General features: G+C 31.7%; 1 protein-coding gene across 2 annotated transcripts in view; it reads left to right on the top strand.

Annotated features, from left to right (window-relative positions):
* Positions 1 to 2,294: 2,294 nt before the first annotated feature.
* LOC132545396 (myelin regulatory factor-like protein) overlaps positions 2,295 to 13,115 on the top strand; it is a 101,278-nt gene continuing 90,457 nt past the window's right edge. For both annotated transcript variants that reach the window (XM_060209085.1, XM_060209084.1), the window contains exon 1: positions 2,295 to 2,368. In XM_060209085.1, coding sequence (XP_060065068.1) covers positions 2,326 to 2,368 — 43 coding nt within the window. In that variant the 5' untranslated portion in view covers positions 2,295 to 2,325. The remainder of the gene's footprint in view (positions 2,369 to 13,115) is intronic.

The following is a 13,115-nucleotide window of genomic DNA, read 5'->3' as shown; positions in this document are numbered from 1 at the left end:
CTGTTATTAAATAAGAAGTGTATTATACACCAATTCGACAACGAATATGATTGTATCAGTAACTGCTCCACTCGACAGTTATGTCTAGAACATTGTCATTTCATTAATAATTGGACATTTGGATCTAGCGTATTTCTAGCTGGGACATCACGAATGATGTGTATGTCAGTCATATTGCTTTTCTTATATTGTTAAAAAGATAATCTTGTGAACACGACTGTCACATATATGAAGTGGCCAGTCTAACGGTGTGTAGGTGTGTATGCGTCAACCTGTGGTAACGTCGCCAGCATTTACTTCATCATGTCATATCAATATGCAGATAACTTCCGTAAAAATATAAAATTTCAGTTCTCTTTATTCTTTAAGAAGAATTCTGATTACATCTTCGAAGAATAGTTCTTATACCTCGTAGATGAATTAAGGACTATTTTTGGTCAAAAGAAGCCGCTGAGAAAAAGATTCGAGACTAAAGTGAAACTAATTAGGTTTTTTTTCTTTTTGTTTTTGTTTGCTTGTGCTTTTGAGGAAAGGGGATGTTGGATGTTACAAAAATGGGTTAGTAAAGCAAGATCCCATCGTCACTGCAATTGAAAAAATACACACCTCCCTTCAGTTTATAAACTTTAATTATTGTCTTTATGTTTCTTATCGTCGAGGTTTATTATCTGAATCTTTAAAGATTATCGCTGTTTCTGTTGAGATGTTATGTATATATGAGATGTGAGCGGTCTTTTCCACCTCCTGAGACCGGGGAAGGGGCACGACCACAGGAAAATACTTATGTGGAAAGTTGTTTTTGACTTGACGTGACACAGTGGACTTTCAGTCAAGTGGTATCTAATTTTCGCAATCAAAGTTAGATTTTCTCTGGTCAGATGATATAGGACCATTTAGCTTATTGGTTTGGAGGACTGGTAAGGTATGTAGTGGCACGGCGTCCACCGTTCGTGTGCCGTCCATCAACATTTTCATTCAAAACCTAATCCTTCTATGCGCCATGGCGATTTTATCTATTTCACCAAAACTGACCAGACACATCTATAGGAGAGAGTGATCATATTTTTGCGAAAAAATGAAGTTTTGCGTGTATTATGTCCCCTGAAGGAAAAGGGTTGAACTTAAAAGCAGAAAATTAGATGTTTACTTCAAACTCTGCTCTTCCTAAATGTCGCGGCGATATTTTACCAAAATGGGTCTGAAAGATCTTAAGATGAAAGCGATCAAATTTTGTTTTCAAATGGGTGGGACTGAGCCAACAAATGTTATATTTATTATAAGGTTTTCTTTAAAACGCCTCTCTTCCCCAAATCCTACCAGGAGCTTTACTGTAATTGCAAAATTCTATATGACCAGACCTCTTTATTCCTGGGAGGAGTACATTATATATAAGTTCGAAGGGTTCTGACTATTCGGCATTTTCTTTCTTTTTAAAAACTTTTTTCACGGTTAATTGCGACCAAGACAACTGTAATATAGCGGGTAGATTGTCAGAACTCTTCGGAATATTTGTATGTATGGGTAAAATTAACATATTTACTGTAAGCCTTATTCAGTTTTCAAATAAAACAGTTAAGTTCAAATACAATTTTAATTTGTGAGCAGACAGACCAATTTTGCATACTGATGCCACGCAAAGGTGATATCAGACTGAACTTACACATTGTTGGAACCATAAGTCTGCCAAGGTGATGAATACAGGCCCTTTATTTATCCGTTTAGTCATTTATTCATTCATTATTTGTTTATTTAACGAGTTTTACGTCCACCGATATTTACAGGCATAATATGCAACGTGTAATAAAGAAAGAAAAATATGACCCTTACCAAATATGGAACTTTCATCTTTCGTCAGTTGTGTTTCAGACGTCCAAATATCAATAAATGAAACGGAAAGTGACATATGATCCGAAGGTTTCAGATCTAAGTTAACTGTATCGAGTCAGATGTATACGTCATTTCGCGTTGGTAACAAGTATACCTAAGTTTATTTAAAGCTCAGGCTTTAACTAAATTATTACGAACTATATCGATTTAAGTTCATAAGTTGGCTTTTAGTTCTAAGCACATATCCCAGCATCAGAGTAGCAGAATAAGCCATCAAAGTTTAGAGCTAGACATATGCATGACATCATTAATGTTTTTAAGCGGGCACCTGTTACACTCCGGTCTAGGGGAGATAATCGCTTAAAACCTTGTCATGTGTTGTGACGTCACAGTGTAAAGTGCAAAGTATTTTAACCGGACTGTACGTACATGTGAGGACTGTTGTGTATTCGATGGATTTACAATAAAAAAACAGAAGAATTTACAGAAGCTTATCCTATGGATGTCTTGGCCGAGGAGCAGATTTTACATGCCGAGTTAGGTAAGTTCAACTTTTTATCCAAAGTATGTCGAGCGAGTTGTCAAAGTTGTTTTCGGCAGATATATTATGTGAGCGTGACGGCTATATCCCATATAGCATGCCCCACTTGTCAACTCGTCGTGTTTATTTTGGATGAGGAGAACACGTTATGTTATTGTAAATTCTATCATCGATTCAACATAACTTGAAGAGAATTACACAATATTATCATTATTAATTGTTTACTAACACATATTTAATGTTACGCTGTTTTTCATTAGCGTTTATAAATTAATTGATTAACAGACTAACGGTGGGATATGGGTTGACCTTATTTAATTAGGCCTGTAGTATATATAATGGGGCGATATGTGATACTGACGTGGGGCCATTTAGGAGAATCATTCATTCATACACGGCCTTTTCCTTGGTCAACAAGACTTCCTTTATGAAATGATAACCCACATGTTGCAGCAGTTGGATAATTGTGACGGGTCAATTGGGTGCACTTGTATCCGTGGATTTTTTTTTTCAATTCGTTGACTGTATCCTGTTCATGATTTCAGTTAAAGTCTTGACAACACCATACGAAATACAAAAGAATCAGAGTGTGACTCATTATATATGTTAATTCAAATCTGTAATTAAAAAAAAAGATGATGTGAGTAAGTTTTAAAAAAAAAACTCAGTTAATGCTTGTCTGCCTTCAAAATTACATTGGAAACAAAATTACATTGAAACAAAATCTCATTGGAAACAAAATCACATGGAAACAAAATCACATTGAAACAAAATCACTTTGGAAACAAAATTACATTGAAACAAAATTACATTGAAACAAAATCATTGAAACAAAATCACATTGGAAACAAAATCTTATTGGAAACAAAATTACATTGGAAACAAAATCACATTGAAACAAAATCACATTGGAAACAAAATCACATTAGAAACAAAATCACATTGGAAACAAAATCACATTAGAAACAAAATTACATTAGAAACAAAATTACATTGGAAACAAAATTACATTGAAACAAAATCAAAATTACATTGGAAACAAAATTACATTGGAAACAAAATCACATTGGAAACAAAATTACATTGGAAACAAAATTACATTGGAAACAAAATCTCATTGGAAACAAAATCACATTGGAAACAAAATTACATTGGAAACAAAATCTCATTGGAAACAAAATCACATTGGAAACAAAATCACATTGGAAACAAAATTACATTGGAAACAAAATTGGAAACAAAATTTACATTGGAAACAAAATCACATTGGAAACAAAATTACACATTGGAAACAAAATTACAAAACAAAATCACATTGGAAACAAAATTACAAAATTGGAAACAAAATCAAAAACAAAATTACATTGGAAACAAAATTACAAAATTGGAAACAAAATCACATTGGAAACAAAATCACATTGGAAACAAAATTACATTGAAACAAAATCAAAATTACATTGGAAACAAAATTACATTGGAAACAAAATCACATTGGAAACAAAATTACATTGGAAACAAAATCACATTGGAAACAAAATTACATTGGAAACAAAATCTCATTGGAAACAAAATCACATTGGAAACAAAATCACATTGAAACAAAATCTCATTGGAAACAAAATTACATTGGAAACAAAATCACATTGGAAACAAAATCACATTGGAAACAAAATTACATTGGAAACAAAATCACATTGGAAACAAAATTACATTGAAACAAAATCAAAATTACATTGGAAACAAAATTACATTGGAAACAAAATCACATTGGAAACAAAATCACATTGGACATTGGAAACAAAATCAAAATTAAACAAAATTGGAAACAAAATTACATTGGAAACAAAATCACATTGGAAACAAAATTACATTGAAACAAAATTACATTGGAAACAAAATCACATTGGAAACAAAATTACATTGAAACAAAATTACATTGGAAACAAAATTATTGGAAACAAAATTGGAAACAAAATCATTGGAAACAAAATTACATTGGAAACAAAATTACATTGGAAACAAAATTACATTGAAACAAAATCACATTGGAAACAAAATTACATTGGAAACAAAATCTCATTGGAAACAAAATCTCATTGGAAACAAAATCTCATTGGAAACAAAATCACATTGGAAACAAAATCTCATTGGAAACAAAATCACATTGGAAACAAAATTACATTGGAAACAAAATCTCATTGGAAACAAAATCTCATTGGAAACAAAATTACATTGAAACAAAATTACATTGGAAACAAAATCACATTGGAAACAAAATTACATTGGAAACAAAATCTCATTGGAAACAAAATTACATTGGAAACAAAATTACATTGGAAACAAAATCACATTGGAAACAAAATTACATTGGAAACAAAATCTCATTGGAAACAAAATCTCATTGGAAATGAATTATTTGTTTATCTTTATGTTTTACATTTATTAAAACTTTGTATCCGGCAGTGGGGGGAATGTAATATCAGAAAAAATTAATCTCAATGATATACTTAAAATGACTTTTAATCTGAAAATAATATGTAAAAATGTCAAAGTTTTGTCACTTATTTCTGATGTATGAATTGATATGAACAGAAAGTGAGATAAGGAGTTCTGCTCATTTCAAATATTACGAAATAGCTGAAAAACATTATTCAAAATATGACAACTTGAAATACAAAAAAATATTATTATATGAGTTTGCTAATTATAATAGGTACAGTGTAATAATTTGTTTTGATCAGTTTTTTGTGTTCTAATTTAATTAGTACATGTATAAACTTTATAATGGTAACAAAAAATTTGCTAAATTAAATGAAAATAAAAAATATGTGACAGTTTTGTTGTTTATATTTTAAACACACAACATTAAATGAGGAAGAATTCAGACATTTCATATCCTCTTATTTAAAGCTCTATTATTGATGAATCTTTAAAATGTAGACAGAAAACGTTTTGAGATATCAACTGTCATAATTCTGTCATTTTCCACAATTTTTTTCCAATAATAACCACAATTTTAGTAAAATACTAAATATGTAACAGTGTGGAGGATAATTTTATTGTCTGTAGAAATGTCAGGTATCTAACATCCTGTTTAATTAATTTGGTAATGATAAAGCTGAAATGATATGTTTTGACAGTGATGTTCAATTTATAATGAATGATTGATAGAATTTTTCATAATCATGTTTACAAATAAAACAGGTTTTTTATTCACAATTAAATTTTCAGGTAAGGGAAGTTTGAGATGCTGATCTAACTTTTGATATACAATTTTTTCTGTTATTGACATACAAACGTTCATTTCGATGAAGTATACAAGAGTGATAGATAATTCGAAGTGTTTCAATTAATCATGTGAAGTGACAGTTTCATTTTTTCCCAGTTGAGAAATGAAGGATAACAAAGAAATCTGATTTGCTGTTTTTATGTAAGATATATTGGTGCCTTCTTTGTTAAGGTTATTAAGTGTAGGCCTTGTAAAAGGAACATACCTATAATGATACAGGCCTAAGGCAAGATTTTTTAATTATGTTCCTAATACAAGAAGTGTGGACCAAATGTTATTATTGACACAGCTCTGTTGATTTGCTTGTATACAGGTTTAGGAAAAGGTCCAGTTTATACAGTGTCTGTATTCTACAGTGTCTGTATTCTATAGTGTCTGTATTCTACATTGTCTGTATTCTATAGTGTCTGAATTCTACAGTGTCTGTATTCTACAGTGGCTGTATTCTACACTGTCTGTATTCTACAGTGTCTGTATTCTACAGTGTCTGTATTCTATAGTGTCTGTATTCTACACTGTCTGTATTCTATAGTGTCTGTATTCTACAGTGTCTGTATTCTATAGTGTCTGTATTCTACACTCTATATTCTACAGTGTCTGTATTCTACACTCTATATTCTACACTGTCTGTATTCTACAGTGTCTGTATTCTACACTGTCTGTATTCTACAGTGTCTGTATTCTACACTCTATATTCTACACTGTCTGTATTCTACAGTATCTGTATTCTACACTGTCTGTATTCTACAGTGTCTGTATTCTACACTCTATATTCTACACTGTCTGTATTCTACATTGTCTGTATTCTACACTGTATTCTACACTGTCTGTATTCTATAGTGTCTGTATTCTACAGTGTCTGTATTCTACAGTGTCTGTATTTTATAGTGTCTGTATTCTACATTGTCTGTATTCTACACTGTATTCTACACTGTCTGTATTCTATAGTGTCTGTATTCTACAGTGTCTGTATTTTATAGTGTCTGTATTCTATAGTGTCTGTATTTTATAGTGTCTGTATTCTATAGTGTCTGTATTCTACAGTGTCTGTATTCTACAGTGTCTGTATTCTATAGTGTCTGTATTCTACACTGTCTGTATTCTACACTGTATTCTATAGTGTCTGTATTCTACAGTGTCTGTATTTTATAGTGTCTGTATTCTACAGGGTCTGTATTCTACACTGTCTGTATTCTACACTGTATTCTACACTGTCTGTATTCTATAGTGTCTGTATTCTACAGTGTCTGTATTCTATAGTGTCTGTATTCTACAGGGTCTGAATTCTACAGTGTCTGTATTCTATAGTGTCTGTATTCTACACTGTCTGTATTCTACAGTGTCTGTATTCTACACTGTCTGTATTCCACAGTGTCTGTATTCTACGCTGTATTCTACAGGGTCTGTATTCTACAGTGTAGATAGATAAGTAAACTTTGAGGCCAAGTTATAATTGTGATTTTACGTCTCAGAAAACTAATCTCCAAGCCAGGTTTAAGTCTTCTAAATTAAAAATTATACAAGCTATAATTCTGACATACAGATATTGTAATGTGAGGTACTTGGGTATAATTATATACAAAGATGTTTTCAGAATATTCATTTAGGTCTGATTAATAATTATGTTTTCATGATATAAAGTGGGGCCTAATTAGAGGCCTGGATTACAGAGGTTGTCAGAATACAAAGTGATGCCTAATTACAGGTCCGGTTTACAGATTTATTTTTCAGGATATAAAGTGTGGACTAATTACAGGTCTGGTTTTCAGAGATTTTTTCATGATATAAAGTGTGGACTAATTACAGGTCTGGTTTTCAGAGATTTTTTCATGATATAAAGTGGGACCTAATTACAGGTCTGGTTTACAGAGGTTTTCACAATATAAAGTTGGACCTGATTACATATCTGGTTTACAGAGGTTTTCAGAATATAAGATTGTGTTTGAGTACATATCTGATTTACAGAAGTTTTCAGAATATAAAGTTGGACCTAATTACATATCTGGTTTACAGAGGTTTTCAGAATATAAGATTGTGTTTGATTGCATGTCTGATTTACAGAAGTTTTCACAATATAAAGTTGGACCTGATTACATATCTGGTTTACAGAGGTTTTCATGATATAAGATTGTGTTTGATTTCATGTCTGATTTCCTAATTAATGATAGGTCTGGAATATTGAGGTTTTAAGAATATGAAATTGGGCCTAGTTAACAATAGGTCTCCAGGTTTATAGGGATTTGGTCTCATTTAAAGATAAGATTTAGAGGCTGAGAGAAGAGATGATATGTCTGGTTTGTAGAGATTTTTATAATATTTAGAGGCTGAGAGAAGAGATAATAAGTCTGGTTTGTAGAGATTTTTATAATATTTAGAGGCTGAGAGAAGAGATGATAAGTCTGGTTTATAGAGATTTTTATAATATTTAGAGGCTGAGAGAAGAGATGATAAGTCTGGTTTGTAGTGATTTTTATAATATTTAGAGGCTGAGAGAAGAGATGATAAGTCTGGTTTATAGAGATTTTTATAATATTTAGAGGCGGAGAGAAGAGATAATAAGTCTGGTTTATAGAGATTTTTATAATATTTAGAGGCGGAGAGAAGAGATGATATGTCTGGTTTATAGAGATTTTTTATAATATTTAGAGGCTGAGAGAAGAGATGATATGTCTGGTTTATAGAGATTTTTATAATATTTAGAGGCTGAGAGAAGAGATGATAAGTCTGGTTTATAGAGATTTTTATAATATTTAGAGGCGGAGAGAAGAGATGATATGTCTGGTTTATAGAGATTTTTTATAATATTTAGAGGCTGAGAGAAGAGATGATATGTCTGGTTTGTAGAGATTTTTATAATATTTAGAGGCGGAGAGAAGAGATGATAAGTCTGGTTTATAGAGATTTTTATAATATTTAGAGGCGGAGAGAAGAGATGATATGTCTGGTTTGTAGAGATTTTTATAATATTTAGAGGTTGAGAGAAGAGATGATATGTCTGGTTTATAGAGATTTTTATAATATTTAGAGGCTGAGAGAAGAGATGATATGTCTGGTTTATAGAGATTTTTATAATAGTTAGAGGCTGAGAGAAGAGATGATATGTTTGGTTTATAGAGATTTTTATAATATTTAGAGGCTGAGAGAAGAGATGATATGTCTGGTTTGTAGAGATTTTTATAATAGTTAGAGGCTGAGAGAAGAGATAATATGTCTGGTTTGTAGAGATTTTTATAATATTTAGAGGCTGAGAGAAGAGATGATATGTCTGGTTTATAGAGATTTTTATAATATTTAGAGGCGGAGAGAAGAGATGATAAGTCTGGTTTATAGAGATTTTTATAATATTTAGAGGCTGAGAGAAGAGATGATAAGTCTGGTTTATAGAGATTTTTATAATATTTAGAGGCTGAGAGAAGAGATGATATGTCTGGTTTATAGAGATTTTTATAATATTTAGAGGCGGAGAGAAGAGATGATATGTCTGGTTTATAGAGATTTTTATAATAGTTAGAGGCTGAGAGAAGAGATATGCATTAAAAACCTTTATTAACTTTATTTTCAAGCATCTAACACATTCATAATAGGAATGACAAAAGATGCGTCATTTCCAACTAAAAGTTCAGGACCTTGATTGCTGTATGATTTATATGAACGAGTACTTTTACATCCTTGTAATATTTGGTTTGTATGGTAAGTTAAAGTAGCGTGGGAGTTTCATAAGATGTGTTAAATTGCATTTATGATCCATGCAAATTGTTGACATTATAACCTCCTTAGAAAAGTAATGACTTTCTTCTGCACGAAAAAAGAGGATGCAAAACATTTTTAAAAATAAAAGTGCACTATTGTGAGAAAAGAAAATCAAAATTTTTATAAGGTATCGTGATAAAAGGTGTGAAATTTGTTACAGTACTATTGCAAAAACAGAGGGTGTGAAACTTCATAACAGTGCCATTTTTTGAGAAAAGGTGGTATGAAACTTCATATGCTAAAAAAATTTTGAAAAAAAGAGATTGTGAGATATTTAAAGAGCACTATGATGAAAAAAAAGTGTGAAAATTACATGTTTTTGAGTTCTGATATAGCCAAATTTGAGTGACATGAGTAGATCTTGACAACAAGACTGAACATTTTTTTATTTTAACAATGAGACATACTTACGTAACATAATAATTGCAATCTAAGGTGTATACTACGTTGGATAATACAGGTCATTTTGGCATTTGATGAAGATTAATGGCACGAGAGTTTCAGTGTTTGAAGGTACCTGGTACCTGTTTGGAAGACTATTTATTAAAATGGCTATAATAGCAAAAATTATCATAGGTCAAAGATGACTTAGGGTCAAAAGTCACATGAGTGAGTAACTGGGTCACATTTGTTACTATATATAGCAGTAAATATAAGCAAATTGGTTCTGATTAGGTATGCAAATTTCTTTACATTATGATAATGGTGATGACACATTCTGTTAGGGAACATTGGCTCTTCTGTAAGTAACGAACACATCTATCATGTAGCTAGAGATCCACTGATGTGAAACCCTCTCAGCTTTATGAAATCAGCTTTTATAAACAAGCATGTTAAATGTATATTAGATTATAATTTTCTGTAATTAAAATAATTTGTATAAAAAAGATTCAAAAGATTAAAAAGCTAGAAAATTTGTTTTGACAAGATAAATTTCGAAGATATAGAGATGAAGGTAGCTATGTATACATTATATATACCGCAATCACATTGATATACTTACCAGGTACCTACATGACATGTTCTCACTTACGAAAACTTGTTTCTTTACCAGTAGAAAATACCAGGAAAAAGATTACAGACTAAGATAGGATGTTTTTTTATTCTCTTTCAAACAAATTTCAGTTATATATCTGATGCATATACATCATAAACAGGTACACCTACAAGCTGAGACATCTTAGGACAGGTATACAGAATGTAGAGTCCAGGTATACACTTTATAGAATACAGGTATATAGTGTGTAAGATACAGGTATACAGTGTGTAAGATACAGGTATACAGTGGGTAAGATACAGGTATACAGTGTGTAAGATAAGGTATATAATGGGTAAGATACAGGTATACAGTGTGTAAGATACAGGTATTCAGTGTATAAGATACAGGTATACAGTGTGTAAGATACAGGTATACAGTGTGTAAGATACAGGTATACAGTGTGTAAGATACAGGTATACAGTGTGTAAGATACAGGTATACAGTGTGTAAGATACAGGTATACAGTGTGTAAGATACAGGTATACAGTGGGTAAGATACAGGAATACAGTGTGTAAGATACAGGTATACAGTGTGTTAGATAAGGTATATAATGGGTAAGATACAGGTATACAGTGGGTAAGATACAGGAATACAGTGTGTAAGATACAGGAATACAGTGTGTAAGATACAGGTATACAGTGTGTTAGATAAGGTATATAATGTGTAAGATACAGGTATATCATATACAGGTGTACAAGTATAGAATGTAGGCAGATTGACAAGTTAATTAGGCCATTGTCAGACTTTCGTCGTAAATCAGTAGCTATGAATTAAACGAAATAAAAATATTATGAAACTGTTAAACAGTCCCTTTAATATAACCCTGTTATTTAGCTGACAGACATATCAATTGAGTTCTGGATTTCAATTTTTTTTTTTTTTTGTAAATTTGTAAGCTGCCTTTTGTAAATGTTTGGGTTGAGTGATTAATTGGTCTGTAGTTTGCATGCAGACCCTCATAATGTCGACAGTCAGGGGCGAGTAATTATGTGTGTACCAATTGTCCCTGAGGGCACACACTGTGTTAACGGCTTGGTCTGAGTGATCAGTACGTACCTATGGCGGACCACTTTACCTGTGATTAGAAAATAATAGCATTTAAGGCTCACCTGTCTTTAACAATAGCAATACATTGATCCCATCACTGTTTGAAGAGACACTGTTATTGTTGAGAGAGTTTATTGTTTTATGGTGAACATTACACAAATACTAAATGTCAATATCTACTGTAATTTGTGTTAGAATTTCCCAGGACGTCTATAGAATAAGTGAAATTCAATTTCCTATTCTTTTCAACTTTGTTGACAACAGCAAAATCTGATGATTGTTTTGTCACCAGTACACGTAATACTGAATTGTGCATCAAAGTGGATCCCTGATCCCGTCAAAAATGCTGCCAAATGATCGTCAGCTAAAACTTTTCTCATTGTCAAGAAAAAATTGAATGTGAAAGCAATTTGATTATTATCACATTCAAGTTATGTTGATTATATTGAAGCGAGATTTTGACAGAATAATCTGGCATGTCTCAGTAGACAATAGACAACACATGTTAAACTTCATGATCCTTCATAACCCAGGAACATGTACATTTTTTATCCAATCAAATAAAAATAATGACTAATCAACTGCCTGGTAGGTTTTGTCATTGTGATTAGGTTTTGGAAGGACAAAGAGATACTAAAGAAATGGAAAATTCACAAAAGTTTAAATGGACTTATCACACAGCTTTGCAGTAAATTGAGTATCCATGAGAGCTGGGACTGAATCTTCAGGATTCCTTTGGTACATTATACACTGTACATGGAAAAGAGCAGAAAAAAGAAGTTTTCTTTTTTGACGTGACCTATTTGGAAAAGTATATTTCTCATTATAAAAGAAAATGGATTAGTATAAGAATCCTTGAAGTATTTGTTTTTTTTAAATGTGTAACAGATTTTCTAATTTTTTTAATTGGGTTGTATTTGTATGGATATCAAACAGTTCAGACATTTATATGTTCTCATTTAACCTTGAATCTTTAAAAAAGAGGACTATCTAGGTTCCACTTGGAGCCGAGACTAGTTTCATTTTACCCCTATTTGTAAAAAAAAAGGATAATGTTTTAAGAGGTAGATTGATATCTACACGAATATCTTTAAACTATTGTATAAGCACACACTGGGGTAATTGTACTGTATAACCAGGTTGTAACTGTTCAACCTCGTTACCTGAATGATCAAATCACTTAGTAGGCACCTTATGACCTTCTAACCTTGACCCACTTGACAGAAGCTTACGTAATCACTTACAACTTTAGACGTTAATCAGGAGTCCTGTAATTGGAACACATAAATCGTTTCTGCACAATGAAAATAAGTGCAGGTGGTCTCAGATTTCTGGCATGTTTTTCATTTTATTGTCAAAAATATAACTGTAACAAGGCATGGATTAAAATAGAAATTTGTTTCTCAAGTAAATATTGTAAGCAATTTGAGAATATTGATCATCAATGAGGGTATTTCAGTCAACCAGGAAAATAATCTGTAACACATACAGTATCTAAACTAATAATTGTATCTGCCTCTAAATGCATACTTACACCTTTTTTCATGAACAGAGAATAGGTACACAAATAAATCAGTCTTTTAACCAAAAAACAGTAAGGTAATGGAGGCATTCTTTCCAC

The sequence above is a fragment of the Ylistrum balloti genome, unplaced genomic scaffold (assembly GCF_031769215.1).
Source record: "Ylistrum balloti isolate Yb309-2 unplaced genomic scaffold, AGI_CSIRO_Ybal_v1 Utg369846, whole genome shotgun sequence".
NCBI classification, from domain to species: domain Eukaryota; kingdom Metazoa; phylum Mollusca; class Bivalvia; order Pectinida; family Pectinidae; genus Ylistrum; species Ylistrum balloti.
The sequence above is the reverse complement of the archived record's forward strand: the minus strand, read 5'-3'. Positions and strand labels throughout refer to the sequence as shown.